Source organism: Diabrotica virgifera, chromosome 4, assembly GCF_917563875.1.
Source record: "Diabrotica virgifera virgifera chromosome 4, PGI_DIABVI_V3a".
NCBI lineage: Eukaryota > Metazoa > Arthropoda > Insecta > Coleoptera > Chrysomelidae > Diabrotica > Diabrotica virgifera.
The window spans coordinates 49,304,674-49,331,962 of NC_065446.1; the positions used below are offsets into that span (position 1 = coordinate 49,304,674).

The 27,289-nt window shown below is 32.4% G+C and overlaps 1 protein-coding gene across 1 annotated transcript in view; it reads left to right on the forward strand.

The window, feature by feature from the left end:
- The window catches only part of LOC114327466 (uncharacterized), a 713,641-nt gene that overhangs the window by 264,412 nt on the left and 421,940 nt on the right, over nt 1–27,289 (forward strand). The window contains exon 6 of the mRNA XM_050649213.1: nt 8,068–8,142. Coding sequence (XP_050505170.1) covers nt 8,068–8,142 — 75 coding nt within the window. The remainder of the gene's footprint in view (nt 1–8,067; nt 8,143–27,289) is intronic.

The following is a 27,289-nucleotide window of genomic DNA, read 5'->3' on the forward strand; positions in this document are numbered from 1 at the left end:
TGCATTGGCGTAACCAGAGTTGAAGAGACAGGCATTATGATTAATTATCATTATTACAGATTGCAGTATCTAGGTATTTCAAAATCCATATGTGAATCCATTCAAAATAATTAATTTACAGAGTAAATAATTTAAAATATATTAACATAACATTATCCTGTGTTACTAGACAAGTTTATTTAAGGTGCATTGCCACCTTTGGGGGGGGCCATGGCCCCCATGGCCCCCCCCTTATGACCGCCCTTGTGTCGAAAGATCAGAAACCAACTCAATATGAACTGCCTTGAGAGCACATTATATAAACAGTGCCATATAACATTTTGATGTTTTACTGCCTCTACCGTATCGATTTTAATAATAAAAGTTCCTCCATAATCGACCCCACAAACCTTGAACGGATAACCGGAATCAAATCGCATTTTCGGCATGTTACCCACTATGTTGTTCTGAAGCTATTTCCTTGTGGCATTTTTATGATAGATAGATATAGATAGATAGATAGATCTTTATTTAAATAGAAAAAACCTAATATACATACAATATAAAGAAAAAAAAGTACACTATAAATTTTTGATATGTTGTTTAAGCAATATTTTGAAATTATTGAGACTAGTACTTTTTTACAGCTGCAGGTAAGTGATTAAACTTAAGAAAGCTTTTAAAAAAGAGCGAATTCATCGTACTTTTATACATAGTTCTGGGTATATATATATATATATATATATATATATATATATATATATATATATATATATATATATATATATATATATATATATATATATATATATATATATATATAAAATCTTGTTAATTTTGAGGTTGCAGTCATAAATTTCAGTCATATATATATATATATATATATATATATATATATATATATATATATATATATATATATATATATATATATATATATATGTGTGAAATGAGAAAATAAAATATTCTCTTGGTAGCCCGGCGAATAGCAAAATCAAGCTTTATAACCCTAAAGCTATGAAAGGCGATGTAACGGAATCCTTTTTCCGTCAATACATCATGCAAACACCGTTTGGGCTAGCCAATTCGTCTCTTACTGGAGAATACAGTAAAATGAAACGGATAATTGCATTTTAGTCGGATTCGAACCTCACAGGAGCCCGACTAGTTTCGAGTCATGTCAACTCGTCACCTAGTGTCCCCTGATGACGAGTTGACATGACTCACCACTTCAATTTTTTCATTATTAATATTTAAATTTATGTTCTCAGAATCGAGCAAGCTATATTTGTGTTTAGTAGTGAAAACCATTGCATTTGTTTTTTTAACATTCAACTTAAGTTTATAATTATCAAGTATTTGTTAACCATATCTAAACTAGTATTAATTTTTTGAATGGCTATATCAAAATTTTCATCACTACAACAGATTAGGGTATCATCGGCAAAAAGGTTAATAAACTCACAATTTACAAAAATATCGATATCGTTAATGTACAGAATAAATTGATTACCTATTATGATTAACTATTTAGATGGGAAATAGGCAATAATTAAATTAAAAAAATTATTTTATTAACGTTTCGACGCCCAAATCACTATTTTTCGAACTTCCTCTGTATTTATGTATATTAACTTGTTCATTTGTGGTCATTTGTGCTATTTTTGGGTCTATCCGGTAGGGGGTGTGTTCCTCTGCATAGAGCTTTTTTAAATAGGCAATCCATGTTTCCTTTTTTATGTGTTTTGGTTCTATTAGTTCCTTTACAGCCGTTTTTTGAGCTCTTGTAATGCGTCATCTTCCCAGGCCATAAAAATCGTCTTCCATTTCTTTCGAAAAACGTTGTCAGTGATCGTTTTATATTCTTCTTGCAAGTGGATGTATGTATTTCGTTTCTTATTGCCTTCTAATTATCGTATGCCTTGTGTGTAAGCTTTTTTCTTTTAGTTAAATTTTTGTTCTTTTCTTCTGTGCAAAACCATGAAGTTTTCTAGAAACTTTCTAGAAATTTTTTCGTGCTACGCCCCTGACAAAATATACTTAACATTATTTTCTTTGTTGTGCCTAAAACTTGTGTTGCAGTCACTAGTTCACTTATAATTATTGCGCTTTGCAAACATAAGCTTTTACAAACTAATTATTCGTATACTAAATTGTAGAGGTTGTGCTTAGGTATATTGCAGAGGAAATTACACAAACATCAAGCATAATAATTTCAGTTAACTTAACCTTCGGAGTACGGAGATTATTTGACTTACTTAGATTACGAAGATGGGTCAAGCGTGACCCATTCTCATTTTATTTATAAGGATGTTTTAAATAGTCAGTATTAATAAACAGTATCTTTAATTCAACAAAAAACAAACAAACATAACAATTATAATCCTAAATTTTTGTATTTAAATTTTTTAAGATGGTTTCCCATGGGTATATACTAGTTCGCTCCGGCGGCCAGATTTTAATACCTTACAGAAAACGGGCATAGGTAAATTCGCTCCGGCCATATATTTGAATACGTATACCCGTAAACAGAGACGGCTGCGATTTACGTGTACCTACAAACATATTAAAAATATTTTTCGAAATCCGAAGACCGGCTCAGGAGTGACCCGGCATCATAGATTTTACGTAGAGGAAAAACTGTAATTTGCATGTTCACGAATTATATACGAAAAAATAGATTGAAACAAATAAGGAGAACTTACGATCAATCGGATTTGTAAAAAAATTATTTCATAAAATATTAAGAAATAAGTGAATTTCGGGTCACGCTTGACCCAGTCTTCGTACTCCGAAGGTTAAATGAAGGTACATTCGAACGAACTACATTTTGTTTAATAGTCAAAACAAAGTAACATCCCCTAGAACACGAGTGTTTTGTATTATTAAGGTGTGTGGCAAAACTAAGCCAATTTTAAACTTTCAGTATTGTAACTACATGGTTGCACGTGTTGTTTTATTAATTTGTTTTTAAATAATCTACGTACCTACTTTGGTCGAAAGTTTCTATATACTTTGGGACTCTTTTTATAAATCTAATTTAAACAAATATATAACTAATTTTGATAAGTAAACATTTTTGGCGTATTTTATAATTGGCATACAGTGGACCCCGATAAGTCGGCCCCCGATGACCTGGAAGTCCGGCTAACCCGGACCGATTTTCATCAGACAAACATTTCAACAATAAAAATGTATGTAATATAATATTTAAGAGATAATGGGTATTTGTGTAATTTGAACTATACGATAGTAACAATAACTCATGGCACACGGCGCGCGGCGGCAGAGTGCCGTTCATTTTACTCGGATTATCGGAAAAAACAGACACCTATATTCCTTTATTTATTTCAAACTGTCTTAGCATTGTTCAAAAAAGACTAAGACTATTTAAAAATTTGTTTTTTAAACAATGGTCTTGGTCTCCACTGTTCTTAAATGACATAACATTGCACCGATTGTGACCGTATTGTGTGTAGTACAGTCGTATTTTTCGCTTCCGTTCTGATACGTTTGTGTCTGCGTGTTTTTTTTGTCTCCTATGAGTTTTGTTTTCCAAGAAATGAACAATACTCTATACTCTTTACAACTATACGTAATTTAGATGTGTACTGTACATATACAGAGAGAGTCTGTAAAGTGGAATAAATTCAATATCTCAAATACTAATTGTTTTTTTGGAAAATGCTCAGACCCGTCGATTAGTATTTCAAATTGTCCTTTTTGACATTCAATAAAAATGTATACAGGGTGTCCCAATTTAGAGATATGACGTCATCGTCGATTTTCTTAAATGGCAACACTGTCATTTTGATAGCTAATTTGATAGGGTTTGTAAAGTTATACATAACTGCAAAATATCAAATTTTTATTCTCTACCATTTACAAGATAATAGAAAATAACAAAGTTATATCTGTAATTTGGAATATATTCAATAATTAAAATACTAACTGTTTTTTTGAAAAATGCTCAGACCCGTCGATTAGTATATCAAATTGTCATTTTTGACATATAATAATAATGTATACAGGGTGTCCCAATTTAGAGATATGACGTCATCGTTGATTTTCTTAAATGGCAACACTGTCATTTTGATAGCTATTTTGATCGGGTGTGTAAAGTTATACACAACTGCAAAATTTCAAATTTGTATTCTCTACCATTTACAAGATAATAAAAAATAACAAAGTTATGAAGAACAAGAAGTAATCAAATAATAATTGAATTTATTTATTTCAATTAAGCAAATGCTCATAACGTTGCCCATTGACAATTTGACAATAATTGAGGGCAACATTATGAGTTTTTGCTTAATTTATTGAAATAATTAAATTCAATTATTAGTTGATTACTTCTTTTTCATAACTTTGTTATTTTTTATTATCATCTAAATGGTAGAGAATACAAATTTGAAATTTTGCAGTTGTGTATAACTTTACACACCCTATCAAAATAGCTGTCAAAATGACAGTGTTGCCATTTAAGAAAATCAACGATGACTTCATATCTCTAAATTGGGACACCCTGTATACATTATTATTATATGTCAAAAAGGATAATTTGATATACTAATCGACGGGTCTGAGCATTTTTCAAAAAAACAGTTAGTATTTTAATTATTGAATATATTCCAAATTACAGATATAACTTTGTTATTTTCTATTATCTTGTAAATGGTAGAGAATAAAAATTTGATATTTTGCAGTTATGTATAACTTTACAAACCCTATCAAATTAGCTATCAAAATGACAGTGTTGCCATTTAAGAAAATCGACGATGACGTCATATCTCTAAATTGGGACACCCTGTATACATTATTATTGAATGTCAAAAAGGACAATTTGAAATACTAATCGACGGGTCTGAGCATTTTCCAAAAAAACAATTAGTATTTGAGATATTGAATTTATTCCACTTTACAGACTCTCTCTGTATATTTCATGTTATTTTAATTATAACGGAGTTTATCTCTAAATTTACCGTATTTTATAAATTTTTACCATATTCTCCGGCTAACCCGGATTTTCGATAGCCGGATCGACCGCGGTCCCGATTAATCCGAATTATCGAGGTTCCACTGTATTGCAATATGCCAGTAATATGCGGCAAAAATTTACTGAACAACTGGAGATTAAACCAGAAGAGTTCAAAAAACTATTAATTAGGAAATTGTTGGCCCTTATTATTAAGGCCACAAGACTTATTAAAGTTTAAAAAACTGCGTTTGGTAGAAAGGTTTTATGGTGAAGTATCAGAAATTAAGATGTCCCACACTTAGGAGAAAAATTAAGAAAAAATTTTAAAATATCAAAATCAATTATGTATTTTTAGGAACTGTGTATTCAAAGTAATGAAGCTTAAAATAGGACAAAACCTCGCAAGTTTTACAGAATGGATCGATTTGCTTAAAAATTTAAGAATAAGTAGTGGGTAGTCCAAGGTTCAAAATATATGTTATGCCGAAGGGTGCTTTTACTATGGGGGTGGTTGCCACCCCATCCCGGAGGTGGAAATTTTTTATTATATGTTGACGGCAAATGTTGGTAAAATAATTTATTCTAAGCAAAAAAGCGTTCTTTACATTATTTTGATAAAATCAATAGTTTTCGATTTATTCGCTATTGAAAGTTTTAATTTTATATCGAAAAAATCAATGTTTTTAATCAGCTTTCTGCTAATAACTCAAAGTTTTCGTTCTATCAAAACAACTTTGTTAACAAAAATGTACCTTTTGAAAAAATAAACAAAACCGTTTTTTTACTTTTCTTTAAGACCAATAGTAATCAAGCTATACTCTATTATATGTTAGCTCTTCTTCGTCAAATGCTAAATATTGTAGTTTCAAAGTCAAAAGACGGGAACACTATGCATTTTTAGAGGATAACTTGTTCAAACTAATTTAAAGTTTTTCAAAATATCTATCTTCAGAAATAAAAAAATATCTCTAGCTCAAAAATTAAGTGACTTATAATGAAAAGAATGTCAGTCCCTATCTTTTTCATCGAAAAAGTGATTGGAAACAACTCCCTAATCACCACCCTAATTAAAATTAGTCATCGACCTTATTTCGTCTTCTTTATTTATGTATTATTAACACGTTGACGGACAGAACGTCTATAGACGTCTAATTTCCATTGATGTAATGTGACATAACGTCTATAGACGTTGCATTTTCCCTATTCTACATTGCAAAATACATGCAGTGTCACAACACTTGCTTATAAATTTGACGCACTGTCCGTCAACGTGTTGATAGGTTCTAGAAGTTTGATCGGCTTAGAGTGATTAGTTTTTAAAAAAATGGAGTTAATAGCAAATAACGAATTTTTGTAGTTTGGTAAAATATGCTTTTTCTTCAGAATAGAAATATTAGCATGAGAGATACGAAAATAATGTGTAAATATGAAATTGTAGATTATTTAATTCCCAAGAAACTGGTTTGCAAAAATTTTTTCTACGGCAACAATTGAGTGAGCTATTCTGGGCGGCAATCACTCCTAGCGGAGTGATTGCCGCCCTCTTTGGGCTCTTCCGATTCGTTTGTGCGGTGTGATCAATCCGCATTAACATTTTGGTTTTACAATTGGTTGTGTGACTTGGCATCTTCTACAACTTTCCTCCATTCGTTCCTGTTTTTGCTTATGGTTACTTATTCTCTGACCCCCATCTTCTTAATGTCCTCGACTATCTGGTTCTGCCATCTAGTTTTGGGTCTTCCTCGTGGTCTGTCTGATACAGGTCTCCATTTGGTAATTTTCTTGTTGACAGCTTCTGGATTTCTCCTTATATGTCCCATCCATCTGAGTCTATGTGCCTTGATAAACCTGACGATGTCTTCTCCTTTCAGAAGTCATCTTACTTCGTGGTTCATGAGTTTTCTAAATTCATTATTACCTAAATTTAGTGGGCCTGCTATCCTCCGAATTATTTTCGTCTCTAGAAGTTCGATCGGCTTAGAGTGATTGGTTTTTTAAAAATAGGAGTTAATAGCGAACAACGAATTTTTGTAGTTTGGTAAAATATGCTCTTTTCTTCAGAATAGAAATATTAGCATGAGAGATACGAAAAAATGTTTAACTATAAAATTGTAAATTATTTAATTCCCACGAAAATGGTTGGCAAAAATAAATTTTTTCTAAGGCAACAATTGAGTGAGCTATCAACAATTAAAACTTGTAATAACATGCAAAAAACACCTTTACCAACCTTTCAAAGTCACTTTTTTTGCGAATGAGGATTTTAAAAGGATTTAATATCAATAGACTTATAGATCTTGTAAAACCCTACAACATTCTTTTTTAACACACTTTCTAAGATAAAAAATAAAAAAATTAGAATTAAAAAATCAATATATTTTTTTTAACAAAAAAAAGGAGAAATTCAATTGGAAGCATAAGAATACAAGTTAGGGGTGTTTTTAGTCATTGGTCTTATTCATTATTCTTTGTTTATGTATTATTAATAGATTCTAGAGGTTTGACTGGCTTAGAATGATAAGTTTTTAAAGAACTGCAGTTAATAGCGAATAACGAATTTTTGTAGTTTGGTAAAAAATGCCATTTTCTTCAAAATAGAAAGATTAGCATCAGAGATATGAAAAAATATTTAAATATGAAATTGTAGGTTATTTAGTTCTCAAGAACTTGGTTTAGAAAAAATTTTTCTACGGCAAAAATTGAGTGAATCGTAAATGAGTACATCGAAAATCATTGATTTTTTCTATATAAAACTTTTTCGATATAGAACACTTTCGATAGCAAATAAATCGAAAGCTTTTAATTAAAAAAAAAATATATAGAACATTTTTTGCTTAGAATGAACGTTTTTCTCAACTTTTGTGGTTAAAATATAATAAAAAATTTATATCCCCGAGATGGGGTGGCGACCAGCCCCATGGTAAAAGCGCCTGTTGGCATCATAATATAGATTTTGATTCTTGGACTACTTATTTTCAAATTTTCAAGAAAATCGTTCCCATCTGTAAAAATTTAAAGGTGAAAAGCTTCCTCGGTTTCTGGACTAGTTATCTACATGATTATTTTAATAATAGCTGTTCGATACCTATTTAACCTTTTTTTTATTTCAGGCGAATAGTTGACACTGGTCTTGAAGAAATGCCCGATTTAAATAGTCTGAACCCAACTTCAATTCTGCATATGATGTAAGTAGTCCCAATATTTTATATAATATAGAATATACCATAATATCGGCAAAATTAACCGCCTACTTTAAACATGGGTCATTTTTTATGTCTCGAATTTCCTAAAGCTGTCGTCCGCTTTAAGTTGCTTTTTTAATTAGTTAAAGCCTTATTCTCTACAATATCGCTGTAATAATAGGTTTGTTCTAGCAAACAGTCAAACTAGTTAGAAACCGTCAGCAAACAGTTGGTCAGTGAGAGAACATAATACAGTCACCACACCAGTGCTATCCTCTCTACTCGCGCTGGTCCACTATTCGCTGATGGTTTCAAACCGTTTGAAACGGATGCTAGAACAAACCTAATATTGTTGCTAGCCAAGTAAATTTTCATTGTATACCGGGTGTACAAATAAAACTGTGTTTTTGCTCAAAGTTTGCATCACCCTGTGAAATATTCTAGCATTTATAAAATACTGAAATTAAAACCGAACTGTAGCCTTATGTTTTCTAAACACTCCGTTTTTTTATTCATTCGCTTATATTGAACCATAAAACAGTTAGGTACTTTAACAACTGGCCTTGTTTTTAATCAATACAGGGTGGTTTTAAATAAGTATGTCAAACTTTAAGGGGTAATTCTGCATGAAAAATATTGAATATTGACAGTTTGTTTTATGAACATATGTCCGCAAATGCTTCGTTTCCGATAAGGCGGTGTTGAAATTTTTCTTACACACTGACGATTTATTTACTGCTCTAAAAGCGTTTGAGATATGCAAATGAAATTTGGTGAGTTTTAAGGCGTAGTTATTGCGCCTTTTTTGATATACAATTAAGAATTTTGTATTCACCATTAGCGCACATACGGGTCATATTACCTGTATGTTTTTATCGATAACGTTGAAATTCTGTACAGTCGGAAAAATGAAGGAATACCCATGAACGATCACATCAATCACTTATTTTGTATTTGCTATCTTTTTGTTTAACAAACGTTTGTTATTAAAAAAAAAAGACAGCAAATACAAAATAAGTGATTGATGTGATCGTTCATTGGTATTCTTTCATTTCTCCGACTGTATATATGTTTCCTTCTCATAAAAAGAAAATATCTGCCCAAATTTCAAAAAAAAAGACACACGGTACTTAAAGTATATGGCTAATGGTCCACACATCAACAAGTATTTATTTTAGCCCTCATAAGCCTCACCCGTGTGTTCGTGTAATTATAATATGTCATACGTCTGCTTAAGGGTTAAAAAAATGATACATATTTTATTATTCATAAATAAATAAAATAAGCATGCTTGGTGAATTAATTAAAATGCAATATTTTTCAATTTTAAGTTAGTAACTGGCACGCTATGTACTTTCTTTAAGTGAGCAAATATTTACAAAATATTTCAACATGCCACTAGAAAATTATTTACCAATTTTAATTTGACCTATTTTCCATTGGCTGCTTGTTCAAAATATTTCAAGAAACATAAATATCAACGTTATCACTATATTTATACAGCACTATATTTAAATCACAGAGAATTTTTAAAGCTGCCATGTTCTGCCACTGAATCTAAGTTTGTTGAGCTTCCTTGACGGTTTCAATTCGCAAAGGATTTCGCTAGATTGTTAAAAATGGAAATATCGACAATAAGTCTTTGCTGAAATGCACTCCGAACCGGATGAGATGACACAGCGTGTCTATTATTTTTTGGCGATCTCTGTAATCGATCAATAACGGAATGTCAGCTCCAGTAGATTTAGAATTAGACAACATTTGTTGTATTATAAAGGGAGTTTTTGATAGGGGAGAGTCGGCTATTGGTGCGCACTAAGGAAAATTCAATACATTGCAAAAACTATAAACATTTCAGTTTCCAACTTTTTTGAAGATATACTTCAAAAGCCTAGGTATATTGGTATAGACCGCATTCAATGCATGGTTAAGCAGTAGAAAAGCGAGAGGGGAAATTTCCAATTAGTGTAACGCGCACAATTACCCGACCTATTCGGCTGGCTAATGTCGAATAAAGGTAAGATTCCTACAACGGTGCACTAACGGTGCGCATAAGTCGAATAAAGTTACGATTCCGACAATGACTGCAGACGACAGACGGCAACTGCAGATGGCAGTTACAGTTGTCACCATGACAGATGACATTATTTTCCATTATTAATTTGTATAACTATGAGCAACTAGTGTTGGTACGGACATCAGTTGGAATCAGATGTCGGAATCAGTCTAAAGGTACGATTCTGACATCGACTGCAGACGGCAGTTGTTGCCGTGACTGACGTCACTACTTTATTGCACTATTACTTTCTATGAGACTGATTCCGACATCTAACTGCAATTGCTGTCCGGCAGAACGTCAGTGGCTAATAATTATACAAATTAATAGTGCAAAGTAAATACGTATGTCATGGTAACAACTGTAACTGTCTTTTGCAGTTGCCGTCTGCCGCCCGCCGTCTGCAAACGGCAGTTACAGTTGTTACCATGGCACACGTACTTACTTTGCACTCTTAATTTGTATAATTATTAGCAACTGACGTTCTGCCGGACAGCAATTGCAGTTAGATATCGGAATCAGTCGCATACAAATTAATAGTTCAAAGTAGTGACGCCTATCACGGCGACAACTGCCGTCTGCAGTTGCCATCTGCCGCCTGCCGCCTGCCGTCGATGTCGGAATCGTACATTAATAAGAATTAATAGTGCAAAGTAGTGACGTCCGTCGCGGCGACAACTGCTACTGACGTCTGCAGTTGCCGTCTTCCTTCTGCAGTTGCCGTATGGCATCTGCAGTCGTTGTCGTAATCATACCTATATTGTGCGCAATAATATAACGTAAAAATAACCTTCGAAATAGTATATTAAGTATGGAGAACGGTAAGGGTTTTATACCGATCGAAGACAATTGTTTGGAGGAGGAGCGGAGCGACGACTCCAATTATTGTCTGAGATCGGTTACCCTTAACGTTCGACATGCTTATAACGTTTTTTTTCACGATTGATACCATTATAAATTATAAAATTAAACATTTTCGTCATATTGACTAGTTTCATTCATTTTATCAAGATAGATACTTTGGTTGTTAGGTAGTAACTAGGGTGCATAACAACAATGGAGAATTGAGTTTTTATTTAGTTGTCAAGTAGTCGTCCAAACTTGATCGAGGACGGTTGTAGATAAAACAATTACTGTTATCAATTTACCATTTAAAGCTAATTATACCTTAATGGACTTGAAATATTAAAAATAAATCTGGTGTAGTGATACAAAACAGATTTTATATATTTAAATCAACCAAATTAATTATTTCAAAACAAATTAAATAATAAAAATAAAGTATATTAATATTAGTGCTGGCGATTGTGTCAAAAATGTGTTGTGAATATTATTTTTGGAATCAACCAATCAAGGTAACACCTTATACTAATATTAATATTTAAATCAAAATGTCGAACGGATATAATCAGTATCCATTTCCATACTCTCAATGTCCAACATCTAGCCAAATGAACCTCAGCGACCAAAACTTAACAGTTCAACAACTAGGATATTTTCCACAACAAATGCAAATGGGACCACATCCTGTATCACAAATTCAGCAAAATTTCGCTCCAAGCCAGCCAAACCAGCCAATGCAGTTATATCAACCTCAATACCAGTATTCAGTCCAAAGTACATTACCACAATATCAACCCCCATCCACATCCAAAGCAAATGATGAAGAATGGCAAATAGTTCCAAATAAAAAACGTGGGAGAACCAGTCCGGAACAACATTCCAAACTTAAACAAACCAAAATAGATAACTACTGGCTCAACACACCAACAGCAAATAAATTTAATGTATTAATTAATGAAGAGACACAAGAAGCAGATACTGAAGAGGAAAAAAAACAGGAAGAGAAGCCCCCACCAATATTTATTGCCGGTGTTAAAAACATCCAACCATTAAACGAACTACTAAACACTATAGCCAAAGATAAACATTTAATCAGAGTGTTGAATGAAGAACAAGTCAAGGTACAGGCCCAAACAATTGAAATATACGACAGTATAATAAAAGCACTTGATGAGAAAAAAACCGAATATCATACATATCGTAAGAAGCAAGATAAACCCTTTAGAGTAGTGATTCGCCATCTTCATCCTACAGTGAATATACAAGAAATCAAAAAAGAAATAGAGAGCCAAGGACATATAGTTCTACAAATAACGAATATACTACAAAGAATCACAAAAAAACCCCTACCACTATTTTTTGTGGACTTAAAAATGCAAGATAATAATAAAGAAATTTATAAGATGGAATATTTACTCAACGCAAAAATTGATGTCGAAGCCCCAAGGCTAAAAAGAGAATTAGTACAATGTACCAGATGTCAAAGATATGGTCACACAAAAAATTTCTGCTATCATCAATACAGGTGTGTAAAATGTGCTCTAAATCACAAAACAGCTGATTGCCCTAACAAAATTAGATCTGATCTAGTAAAGTGTGTACTTTGCGGTAATAACCACCCAGCGAATTACAGAGGATGCAGTGTACATAAACAACTGCAAGAAGCAAGATTTCCAACCTTAAGAAAGAAAGAGTCACCGAATCAACTACAAAACCAACAGCTACCAGTGGCTACAACAAATATAAGTACAACACAAAGACCTACATATGCTCAAATGGTAAATACCAACCAACAAGATATTACAATGGTCACTCAGGCAAATGACATGCAGGAGTTAAAGAATATGATGAAAGGGCTTATGGAACAAATGAGCACCATGCTAAACTTATTAACAACACTTGTCTCAAAAATGAACTAATGGCTAATACACTAAAATTTGCCATATGGAATGCTAATGGCTTGACACAACACAAACATGAGTTGTATGCATTTATAGCTAATCACCAATTAGACATAATACTGATTTCAGAAACACACTTCACGAAAAAAAGTTTCATAAAATTTCACAACTATAAAATATATCACACAACACATCCAGATGGAACTGCACATGGTGGGACAGCAATCATTATAAGAAACAACATCAAACATTACCAGACAACTCACTATCAAAAAGCACATATTCAGGCCACAAATGTAGTTGTAGAAGACTGGACAGGACCTATAACTTTTTCAGCTATATATTGTCCACCAAAACATTCAATTAAACAACCAGAATTTAAAACCTTTTTTGATACACTTGGACTTAGGTTTATTTGTGGCGGAGACTACAATTCAAAACATCTAATGTGGGGATCTAGACTTATTAATACCAAAGGCCGTGAACTACAAAAAGAAATACTAATAGATAATCTGAACATAGTAACCACAAGGGGGCCAACATACTGGCCTACAGACCCTGCGAAAATTCCAGATCTCCTCGATTTTGTTATAGTGAGAGGAATAAATGAAAAATACTTTAAACCAAAGTCTTGTTACGATTTATCCTCTGACCATTCACCTGTTATCATAACTGTAAGCAAAAACATAACAAAAATAGAAAGGAGCTGTATATTACACAACAACAAAACAAATTGGAGTTATTTTAGATATCAAGTAAATAATCAAATCAATTTAGACATCCCACTAAAGACCGATAAACAAATCGAACAAGCAGTAGAACATTTTAACACAGTTTTACAGGAAGCAGCATGGAACTCAACACCATTACCTACAAATCGACATATGAACAAACACTGTTCCAATACAATACATGAAAAAATAATTGAGAAAAGAAGACTCAGAAAACAATGGCAATTATCAAGATCACCTCAAAGTAAAACAAACCTCAATAAAGCACAAAAAGACCTAAAAAAAAATTGATAATAGCAGAAAAAAATGCAAGCTTTCAGGAATACCTACAAAAACTAGATGCAACTCAAGCTACTGACTACTCGTTATGGAAGGCTACAAGGACTCTACGAAGGCAGAACTATACAGTCCCACCACTAAGAACACAAACAGGACAATGGGCGAGAAGTCCTCTAGAAAAGGCCGAAACATTTGCGACACACCTTAAAAAAGTCTTTACATCAAATGAGGGAAGTTACTCACTACAAACTGAAGAAGAAATTATTTCGATACTTACAAAACCTTATCAACTAGAACTTCCTGAAAAAAGATTCACAAAAAATGAGGTAAAAAATATTATACAACACAACATCGATCCAAAAAAGGCTCCAGGATACGACCTGATTACAGGAAAAACTCTTCAGCAACTCCCAGAGAAAGGCTTCCAATTTCTGACACAGTTATTTAACTCTATAATGAGACTAGGTCATTTCCCATCACAGTGGAAACTAGCACAAATAACAATGATACCAAAGCCAGGAAAAGAACCAGAAAATGTACAGTCCTACCGTCCTATTAGTCTTCTTCCCGTGGTATCCAAAGTTTTTGAAAAGCTGACACTTACTAAGCTAATGCCTATACTAGAAAACAAAAAACTAATACAACCACACCAATTTGGGTTTATAAAACAACATTCAACAATACAACAGGTACATAGAATTGTAGAGAGAATCAACGAGGACTTTGAAAATAATAGGTACTGCTCGGCGGTATTTCTGGACGTAAGTCAGGCATTTGATAAAGTCTGGCATAAAGGCCTATTATGTAAACTAAAACAGAATTTACCTACAAATTACTATATACTCTTAAAGTCATATATCACCAACAGAAACTTCCAGGTAAAGTATGAGAATGAATACACAAACATACAACAAATTCTCGCTGGGGTGCCCCAAGGAAGTGTACTAGGACCTATATTATACCTTATATTCACTGCTGACTTACCGACAGATACACATATCACTACAGCCACATTTGCGGATGATACGGCAATACTATCATCGAACAAAAATCCCAAAATAGCCTCAGAAATCTTACAAAATAATCTAAATAAAATTCAACAATGGATGACAAAATGGAGAGTCAAAATTAATGAAAACAAATCGCTACACCTAACATTTACCACGCGTAGGGAAACATGTCCGGCTGTATACTTAAACGATAAAGGAATCCCACAAGGGGATGAAGTCAAATATCTAGGTATGTACTTGGACAGAAGATTAAACTGGAGGAAGCATATATTTACTAAGCGAAAACAACTGGGTCATAAGTTAAGAACCATATATTGGCTGTTGGGCAAAAAATCAAAACTATCAACTGAAAATAAAATATTAATCTACAAATCCATCCTAAAACCAGTGTGGACTTATGGGATAGAATTATGGGGAACCGCCGCACATTCCAACATTGAAATCATACAAAGATTTCAGTCCAAAATATTGAGATCAATACTAGGAGTTCCATGGTTCATAACCAATGAAGCCATCCATCGGGACGCCGGACTACCATACGTCAAAGATGACATCAAAAAGTGCGCGAAAAAACATACAGAAAAACTTAAAGTGCATCCAAACGTGTTAGCAAAAAATTTAGTGAATAAACCGCGTACTGTTCGTAGGTTAAAACGAAAAGTTCCGTTAGAGTTAAGTGAACAATAGGTACTAAATTAATGTGTATAAGTTTATGTCAGAAATAGTCAGTGTTGTAGGCTAAGTTTTAAAAAAGGGGTGCATCACTGGATGCCTCCCTACATGTCATTCCTAATTATTGTCAGTCCTATTACTTATTGTCTGTTATCTACCTAAACATTTAGGTTTAGATTGTATAGATAGATTGTAATAAATGTGGGGTTAAAATAAAAAATAAAAAAAATTTAGTTGTCAATAATTTTAAGTACAATTTTGATTATTATAAATTAAAATATGAGCGAAAGTGAATTTGAAGAAATTGAACGGGCTTGGGAAGAAGGGTGTTCCGCAATTTTTCCCAAAAAATCCAAAATCCGTTATCAAAATACCTACCAAAGTTTTAAAAAATGGTGCGAAGGCAAGAATTTAAGAATCGAAGAAAAGACTCTATTCGCATATTTCGTTCAAAGACATATGCAGTTGAAAGCTCCTGGAAGCCACTGGGCAGAATATTCAATGATTAAATCCACCGTTTTTCTTTATGATGGCATTGATATTTCCAAGTTTTCAACTTGTATCGCGTATTTGAAGAGAAAAAATGTTGGATACTACTAATGTATGCGATTCTGCAGGAGTTTCTGTTAGAAGTGAAACCACAGCCCAAACAAGTGGGATTTCATTAAATAATTTAACAAATTGTACCATTTTCAAGTTTCAATATTAATAAATAATTCGTTAGTTTTCTTTATTCTTTCAAAAAATAAATTAAAATTAAGAGATTTTTTAACTCGACGGTAAGTGAATTACTTACCGTCGAGTTGGAGTACTTACCGTCGAGTTGGATTACTTACCGTCGAGTTGCTAGTAAATGTCACCTACTGACGTAAAATCTGTCACGGTTAACAGTCAAAAATGATCGATCGTCCAAAAATGTAGTTTATTTAAATAAATATTAAAGGAACAAGCAAACGTACGGAAAAAGATAAGAAACCAAGTTATAGATATATTTAAAAAGCCTAAGCATTGCAAAAGTTACATCCTTCTGGACTATCCTCTCCTGTACACAAGGCAAGACCCCATTGACAACTTATCGAACACATTTCATACTTTGTCTTTTTTGCTACCCTCACCACATAATACACAGAAGTCATTATCATCTCACACGAGATCGTTCAAACTCATCATTCTGAAATATCTTCGGAGTTGCCGTTTTCAAAAATTTTCGTTGTTATAACTTTTTTCAATTTCGTGGTTTTCTCTTTACCTGTTTGTTCATTTTGACGCTTGTTAAACGAAAGTGCCTTCCTTTTCTCTTTAAAATTTCCATTTTATGTTTTTCTTCACATTTTTCTCTCAGTTATTAGGCGTTTTTGTTAATATCTGAAGTTTTTGTTTTTATTTGCGGCAATACTTTCTTTGGAGTGGTTTCGAAAGCGGACTTACATTTTCCAAAATGCTGCTGCTGAATGTACTTGGAACTGCAGTATCATTATTTCTTGTATTATTATACCTTGTTGACTAATATTGAGCAATGCGCACCATTAGACCACCTTCCACTTCACCTTTACCACATAATCCAAAATTGGACAAAAACAAAAAATAATAGGACAAAACTAACTGTACCAGTGTACAAAATGGTAAATAAATAACGTGTGTATACACTTTTTAAACGATATTTTTGACAAGATAAAAACTTACCGCTTGTTTTCTCAGACATACAAATAATAACATGCCACTGGAAGACATGTATAGACCAGGGCGCCTCTGTAAAAATATTAGTACATTTGGATGTTGACAGGTAACTCATATTTTTTTGCAGAAATTGCTTGAAAATAACTCATATAATAATGTTTGAGTTATCCTCCCACTCAAAAAGGTACGGAACATTGTTTAAATAATCAAAATGTCAAAAAATGAAGAAAAATTTGAGTTTTTTCTTGGTTTTTTTATTATAACTTTAAAATTATTCATTTTCAAGAAAAGTTGCACCGACATAAAAATTGCGTAATTAAATTTTCTATAATATAAGATTAACTGAAAATTTAAAAAATTATCACCCTTGTTGGAAAATAGCAATAACTTTGAAAAAACCATAAAAAAAACAAGTATGCGCATTTAACGTTTTTCAACCATTTATGCTACACTTAGGAGCTTCATATTTTACCCAGAAAAACTTTATGACATGGTAAAACGATACTGTTAATAAATCATTAAGATCGGTTTAATAGATTTTGCAAAATAAATTTTACAATCCAGCTTTCGCAAAAAAATTCATTTTTTCAAAATGTTGCAGCACTGAAAATAAAGACGGCAAGTTGAATTTTTTTTACGTATAAAAGAATACTGTACCCTTCATTTTCAATTTGCAAAATTAAAATCGGTTAACAACCACGGCGTCAGGATTTTTTTAAAATAAACATTAATTTTTGGTGCTACGCGCAGGACAGCGGATACGTTCGCTCTGATTGGGCATTCCAATGACCTTTGATAACGATTGATTAATTTTAATTTTTAGTACATTTCGAAATAAATAAATTTGTTTATTGCAACATAAAAACACATACTCTGTCCTTTGAAATAACACTTTTTTTAACAAAAACTTTCTTTGCTCATATATCTTAACTTAGAAAATAAAAGTGTATTATTTTTAAACATATGCAATTATTGAAAGAATTTTTCCAAACAATAAACAAATTAGTTTGATTTTTGTGGAATTAAATTATGCACATACAACAAAATACTGGGTAAGAAAATAATATATTAGATAAGGATTGGAAGAAATTTTGGTGGAAATCAACTTGTGTGAATCGAACACCGCTGTCCTGCGCGTAGCACCAAAAATTAATGTTTATTTAAAAAAATTCCTGACGTCGTGGTAGTCAACTGATTTTAATTTTGCAAATTGGAAATGGAAGGTACAGTATTCTTCTATTTGTAAAAAAATTTTAACTTGCTATCTGCTTTATTTTCAGTCCTGCAACGTTTTGAAAAACTGAATTTTTTTTGCGAAAGCTGGATTGCAAAATTTATTTTGTAAAATATATTTAACCGATCTTAACTAAATTCACAGTATTGTTTTATCATATCATAGAGTTTTTTTTGGGTGAAACATGAAGGTCCTAAGTGTAGCAGAAATGGTTGAAAAACGTAAAGTGCGAATACTTGTTTTTTTATGTTTTTTCGCAATTATTGCTATTTTGCAACAAGGGTAACAATTTTAAAAATGTTTAGCTGATCTTATATTGTAGGAAATTTAATTACTCAACTTTTATTTTAGTGCAACTTTTCTCGGAAGTGAATACTGTTAAAGTTATAATCAAAAAACCAAGAAAAAAATCGAATTTTTCCTTCATTTTTTGACATTTTGATTATTTAAACAATGTTCCGGACTTTTTGAGGGGAAGAATAACTTAATTATTATTATGTGGGTTAATTCAAAGCAATTTCTGCAAAAAAATTAGAGTCACCTCTCAACGTCCATCTCAAAACAGATCCGCCCTGGACTCGTAACAAATAACTGCCAACCGGTAAATTATCTCTCGACGTTCGTTTGTGTGGCATAGATCTGGCAGTTGCTAATATATAACGCGACAATATAGTTTCTTCAGTTTTATTAAATAGGAGATTAAAAAAAATAATACGCAAAAATAATAATCGACTTGCACATTTAGCCGACTCTCACTTACTGTAATTTTAAAAGGTGATATTAACCCTTAACCCGCGAGTAGTTAGACAACAACGAGCAGCGAGTAGGTAGACTTAACGCGCCGTTAGATAGAATCTCACATTTTCTCCTTCTTCGCGATAACTTGATGAAAAATTTTGCAATTTTGAAAAAATTTCGTAAGTGCCTCGAGGAAGGGTGTAGTAATGCGTAGGATTTTTTTCTTTTTCTTTTTTTCCTCTTCTTCTTCTTTTTGTGGAATTTGTGACTTTGGGGAGAGCCGATTAGCTTTAATAATTGTTAGAAATAATATTTCTAACATAACAACTAAATAAAAGTACTATAAAATAAAAATTTGTTGTAAATTCGTATTTAAATTCGTATTTTGAGCTAGAATCTAACACGCGACCATTCACGTTACAGAAGTGAGCGCGACTACTCCCGGGTTAACCAGAAAGGTCACATTTTTTGACACAAATGAATAGGACTCGTGTCGCAGATGATTGTGAATAGGTTTCACCCCTATTCAGCGGTCCCCATAAGCGCGGTCCCCGATTGAGCGGTCTCAATACAGCGGTTCCCGTTTCAGCGGTACCCCCGATTCAGCGGTGCCCGATTCAGCGGTCCCCATAAACGCGGTCCCCAATAGAGCGGTCTCAATAAGAAAATAATAATATGACAATGATAAGTAATTAGTTTTATTGTAGGATATTATTTTAACCTATTCTTGTTTGAAAATATACAGGTAATATCTAAGTATCCGGTATATACCCCAGTTAATAGGGAAAAAATCATCGATTTCAGGTAAAAATGTTCTACAGGGTTTTCAGAATTTTAAACGTTAGATGAGGGATAACTGATGATAATTCCGTGAAGACGTTTTTGCTTTTTTTTGGAAAAAAATCATCGATTTCAGGTAAAAATATTCTACAGGGTTTTCAAAGTTTTAAACGTTAGATGAGGGATAACTGATGATAATTCCGTGAAGACTGTTTTTGCTTTTTTTTTAAACAATTGCAAAGAATGAAAAAAGCAGTTTTTTGACTATAAAACGTTTCTTGTACATTTTAGAGAAAAATGTTTCAAATAAATGTAGATCTTAAAAATTTCTTTAATTTGGTGGTAAGCATATTGTAATATATAAACAATTGACCGAGATAATTGCAAAAAACCCTCATTTTTGCAGTAAATTATAAATATTAATAACTTTATTTTTTGCACAATGACGTAAAATTTAATGACTTTAAATTATGTCAATTAATGAGTTATTTAGGTGTGCTAAATTTCAACCAGATCGACCAAATATTTTACAAGTTATTCAATTTGTTTTTCCCAGAGAGCAATTGTTTATACAACTGTTCTTGCCCTACAGTGACTCTGTGAGATATTTAGCAGATCGCAGTCGATTATTTGAGACTTTAATTTTAAGACGTATTAAAATTTTTTTAACATTTTATTGAAATTGTTATTAAAAAACTGTTTGAAAAAGACTTGACTTTTTAGCTTATAAACAATTAGAATAACTTTAGATATTTTTTATGCTCCGTGCTTGTATGTAGGCTTAATGAAAAGCTGATGAAAAAATGCATATAAAAAAGAAAAAATAATTTTATATGTTCATTTTTTATTGTTAAAACTACTGTCCCCAAGAGGGTCCTGTTTTTACTCGTTTTCCTGAACGATGCCTCTCAAACGGCATGCTCCAGAACCAAACGCCGCTGAAACGGGTCAGTGGAATCGAGAACCGCCGAAACGGGGACTGCTGAAATGGGTACCGCTGAACCGGGGACTGCCGAGAAGGGTCGGTGGAATCGAGAACCGCTGAAACGGGGACTGTTAAAATGGGGTCTTACCTGTGAATAATACCTATATACTTTTATCATACGATATTAATATTTAACCCTTAACTACTGACATGGGTTTTCAGAACTTCGACATTGACATGCTTAATATCATACCGTTGCCTATTCTCGTTTGTTTTCAATATGAATTTGTCTTATATCACTGTAGGCTACTGATTATGTACTTTAGAAAGGAACTACAACGTTGACGGAGTTTTATTGTTTCATATGGTCAATGGACCTCTAAATATGAAAAAACCGCGGAGTGCTATCATTTACAGGGGTGTGTTTTTGAGAAAGGGGTGAATTAGTCCCTAGACACAGGGTGAATTAGGGTGAGTTCTATGCACTTTTGGTACAAACACGTCTACAGAAAAATTGTTCCAGGATAAATTTACCATCGAAATGTCACCTTTTCAAAGTCAAAAATATTTTTTTTATAAAAATATATTCCAAACAAAAAGCAAACACGATAGAAAGCAATGTTGTTTGAGGATATAGGTATAGACATTGCTTCATAAATAAATACTTCTCTCCTTCCTCTTTAAAATAACGTTTGGTAGAAGTCTCTAGGACAGTGGTGGGCAAACTGTTTTAATGGGCGGCAGCACGGTGCATGAAATTCTATAGAAATTCTATATGTATACTATCCATGTAGATGGACAGTCGACGGGCTGGATTAAATACTTTCGCGGGACGGCGTTGACACGCGGGCCCGTACTTTGCCCATCACTGCTCTAGGATTTATAGTTTCCGAAATATTATTTTTCAAAGTTCGCCGCTCACAGCATTTTTGGGCCATTGTCCCTATTAATTCGCAAACATTGTTCTGTAACTTTTTTCTACGCAGCTTTAGTTATATGCAATAGTACATTTATTAGGAAGTAAAGTCAATTACCTTTAAAATGGTCTACTGTAGAAGGTTGTGTGTCTATTTTTAAGCAAGACATGGTTTTTCAAAAATTTTTACTTTTAATGATTTTTGATATATTTTACGATTATTTTTCTCATTATAACTTTTTTCTTGTAGATTTAGGTATATACTCTGTGAAATAAAAGAAAAGCTTATTTTCTTTACTTTAAAATAGTGTATTGTAAAAAATTCTAGGAAAATTTTTAAACAAAATATCCTTTTTCAAAATGTGACATATACACATGCAATATGTCCCACTAAGTTCGAACCATATGGAAAACTTTTTTATTATTAACTTTATGAAAAAAAAATAATTCTTTATAAAATGCTCTTCATAGTCTAAAACCTACGATGCAATCATCAGATATAAAATTTTATCAATAGTATACGAGGTTATGTTAGTGCTAAAAAACATGAATTTCGCTCAAGAGTAAAGTACCTTTATCTTTCACAATATCGAAAAATGTTATTAAGAAAAGTTATTTGAAATTAAAAATTATGATTTAATATGCAATTATATTCTTCTAATTGAAAAAGATAAAAAATTTCAAAATTTTTCTCAAATTACGGATACCCTTGGATATCCTACGAATATCTTGTATAAAATTGTCCTAGAATTTTTTCCAATACACCATTTTAAAGTAAATAAATTAAGATTGCTTTTTTTGTTGTACAGTGTTGTAACCTCGGAAACCTTTTTTGGATGGTGCTAGAAAGGTCACCAATGGAGACACTGCGAAAGGCAGCCAGGTGGTTGGTGGAAAGCGAGTTGTGGGTTTGAAACTAGCTTTTGGAACGTGGAATGGGGCCAATAGAAAAATAGGTAAAGATAAGACAAGAGAAGGTAGATTAGAGAAGAGAGAGAAACAGATAAAAAGATAGATAGGTAAAAATACCAAAGATAAGGGAAGATAGACAGAGGGCGCCACTTAATTTTTGGGGTTACAAGGGGAAAATTAAGAAACCTTAGAAACGGAAACAGGTAAGGAAAGATAGTTAGGTTCTGAGACCAAATACAAGAAAAGATATGACCAGTTAATTAGTAAAAGACATAAATATTAGTCAACACACTACATAAAGAAATAATAAATATATTCGGTGACAGTCGTCCACCTACTTACCTATAAAACTTATTCTGCGAGATCTTTCTCCTGGTCGAAGATAATATAGTGATAGTTATGTTACTTAGCAAATATTTAGAGGTAATCTATTATCAGAAAACTTATTAAGAGTAAATAAATAAAAATCGTGAAATAAACAAATAACAATATATTGAACAAATGGTTCACCAGAAGGGTGAATCCCAAAAATACAACTAGAAATAAAGAGGAAACAATATACACAAATAAAAACTGCACCAACAATTAATGTGTGGTTGGGTACAGGTAGAAATAAACAGTAATTATGATAAAAGAAATACAAGTATCATATTAAGGTAAAATCATGCACAATTAAACGCACAGTCAATAGAGCTTGGTTATGAATTAAAAAAATTAAATCAAACATCTATCATGAAAAATCTCTCTTTACTGTTTTAGGGCTTATCTCGAGATAACTGATATGGTAAATTTATGGATGGATAGAAAATATAAAGAACAAATATATAATAAAATTAAATGAAAAGCATACAAAGTTAATAAAAGTTTATTACTCAAAATTCAAAAACCACCCCGCACTCGATTTTATAAAAAAAATAGCCAATCGCACAGCTTTTATTTAAATAGTTGTTGTTTTTAATTAATGTTTGATAACGAAAAGTCCTTATTTAATGAATAAAAAGTTCTATTAATGAAATCGCTGTCCTTAAGTGAACTAGATACATCGGTGGTTAGCCTTAACCACAGATGAAGGAAGCTTTGAGGTACATAGCCCTTAGATTACCTCTAATTTGGAGATAATTGGATGTATGTTTAATTAAGACACAGTAACTCTGAAAATATTGCTTCTTAAATTTCACTGAATCTACTTTCACTTTAACTAGTAATCAAGCACTGAAGTAACTTATATGGTAATTTGAATGTAATCGGATGTTAGATCCAAATATAGATACGATAAGCGAGTGAATACCACTCAGATAAGATATATTGTAGATAAGTATTAGATACTAGACAGACGTCTGCACTCCAAGATACTCAGGCACCAATTCCTTCTCATCGCAATCTTTGCGATGCTTTTCCCCTAAAAAAAGTGGGGGTATGTCCCCTCTCAAAAAAAGTTACATTTCTCAAAAAGAACTGACCTATTTGCGTTTTTAGGCAAAGTAACGGTACATCATACAGATACCGCAAAATGAAGTCAAAAGACGTAACGGTTGTTTTCAGAAGGGAAAGTTATTCAGTCAAAAGGTCTCCTTTGAAATATAACTGAAACGGAAAGTAGCAGTTATAAAATATGGCAATAAACACATAGAGTGGAGTACCTAACGGGATTTGAATAGTGAACTTCTTGGAAGGTTTCTATACTAAACAGATAACAATAACAAGAGCTATATAAAATAAGAGACTTTGGGTCTACTTCCAAAACATTGTGTTTCGGCAAAGATGCAATAAAAAATGGTCACGTTTATAATGATAAACTCAGTTATTTGCAGATACGGCCATAGGCGTACCCGTAACTAGTGCTAGTGGGCTTAAAAATTACTCCAAGAGGTATATTAATCCTATTGTATAAAAAAATGTTATAATGTATATACCTAAATGTACAAAAAAAAAGTTATAATGAGAAATTTAAAAAAAAATCGTAAAAAATATCAAAAATCATTAAAAGTACAAAATTTTAAAAAACCATAACTTGCCTAACAATAGTCGTACAACGTTCCACAATAGACCATTTTAAAGGTAATTGGTAAGTAGATATAGTCGGTTCGCTAAACTCAGACGCAACTGGCTAGATATTTTAGTCGATAATTTTTTTGTCTTTTGCCAATTTTGCAAAAATTGGCAAAATTACTAACTATTTAGTGATTATTAACTAAAAAGGGGTAGTTCCCTGGATTAGCTGTATACCTTATAGTTAAACAAACTGGAACATGAAGTAAAAACCACTTCTATGTAAAAGGTATATTTACTAAAAATTTTTAGAATCCCAATGGATTCAGTAAAATGAGTTCATCAGAACGTTTTCAAACCTATCGGTCCATCATCAGTGAATTTGAATACTTGCAAAATAGCCCCAGAACCAAACAATGGTTGTCATTATAAATAAATCTACATTATGTTGAAATAAATTTAAAATGGCTAAACGCCGATGTTCAGGGATTAAACCTCTGGGAACATGGTGAAACTCTACCCGAGGACCCAATCGGTGATGAAGTATTCAAATTCACTGATGATGGACCGATAGGTTTGAAAACGTTCTGATGAACTCATTTTATTGAGTCCATTGGGATTCTAAAAATTTTTAGTAAATATACCTTTTACATAGAAGTGGTTTTTACTTCATGTTCCGGTTTGTTGATTATTAACTATTTAGTAATTATTTTTTGCCAATTTTACTAAAATTGGCAAAATTACCGACTAAAATATCTAGAAAGTTGCGTCTGAGTTTAGCGAACAGACTATAACTATAAAGGTAATTATAACTAAAATAAAAGAAAAACAAACGGGCTGAGCAGATGGGACGTGAATTATAAATTGTAAAATTCGCTCATCTTCCTTAGTCTCAGCACCCGTTATGGCTTGCCAATTGTAGAAGCCTCGGAGGTGTTGCCAGAGAAGGTTCCCATTGTTTTCCGTGTGGTAGGATGTAGAATAACATTTTTGGATGTTGTTTTATGTGCTATTAGATTGAAAACTTAGTTTTTTGATAACAGTTGATCCTAGGGCATCCCTGACATTTCGTTCGTTACAATCCGTGACTGCTCGCCGGGGTTTGTCCTAGTTGGATCAGAGAGAGCAGCATATGTGCCTACTGATGAGAGGTGAAATTACTTTAAAACGAAAATGAGCTCTATTTTGAATTTTAGGTGGAGGAACATTGTCAAAATCGCAATTTTACCATAAAAATAAAAAATACGAAATCACGTTTTTCTTAAAACTAAAAGTTGCACCATTTTTTTTCTATAAAACATTTTGTCCTTTGTACTTTATGTTTTAACATAATCTTGATTAAAAACTAAATTTCAAATTTTGTCACTCAACGTTTACGATTAAACTGTGCAATTCAGGAATCTGCACCTTTTATTTTAAACAATTTATAACTTATTATTATAATAAGACAGGCAGATTGAAACAGGTCCCTCTGTTTTCAGAAAGGCGAGAAATACATACTAAAAAAATTCCAGAAATAAATATTAAAACGAAACCGAGTTGTAGCGAGTTAAACGCAAAAAAACGTGTTTTCATTTTTTTTTCTATGTTTAGTGTAAAATTGCGATTTGGACAATGTTCCCCCACGTAAAATTCAAAGGAAACCTAATTTTCGTTTTCAGCACCATCAAAAACATAAAGTATGACAAGAAAATTAGCCATTCACCACAACGTGGTCAGTATCTCGAGAAATAAGCGTTTTTTGGGGTGTGCCGCTCGTCTATAAAGCCACATAACTTTTTTCCTATTGCATATTTTGATTTAAAATTTTCCAGAAAGCTTCCCCGTGAATTTTATTTTGTTGATGTGTTGGTTAAAATTATAAATTAAAAGTTTGTTAATCAACTTTTTATGTAAACCTGGAACTAACGAAATATAACGATAAAATGTTTAAAAATTAACAACTCCTATCTTGATCTGTTTAAACATTTTTGACAAATCTCATTGTTATCTAAATACTTCAAAGATGACACAGTAAAACTTTCAAAAGGCAATATTTACAGTGACCAAAGATACAGCAAGGTAAATTTGAAAAATCATCAAAATTAGATTTCTGAACATTTTCCACCAGGTCTAGAAAAAAATAAACTTCACATTTGGATTCAGCGACCTCTAAAACATAAAGAATGACCAACATTGGTCATTCACCTTAAAGTCGAATTTCGTGGTAGGTATAACGTAATTTTAGGAGTTGCTGGCGCTCACCTAATTGTAGAATAGAATAAATACTGCTTCAAATAAAATAAACTTTACGTAGTCATTAATAATTATATTCCGTCTAACTTTTGGTGTTTGGTTTTTAGTTACTAGCATGTATTTGGTCTTCTCTTCATTTATTCGAAGAACCAGACTATCTGTTTCCTCCTCGAGTTGTGAAAACACCTATCTCACGTCTTTTGTAGAATGAGCGAATGTATCTAGATCATCAGCAAAGGCCAACAATAGTTT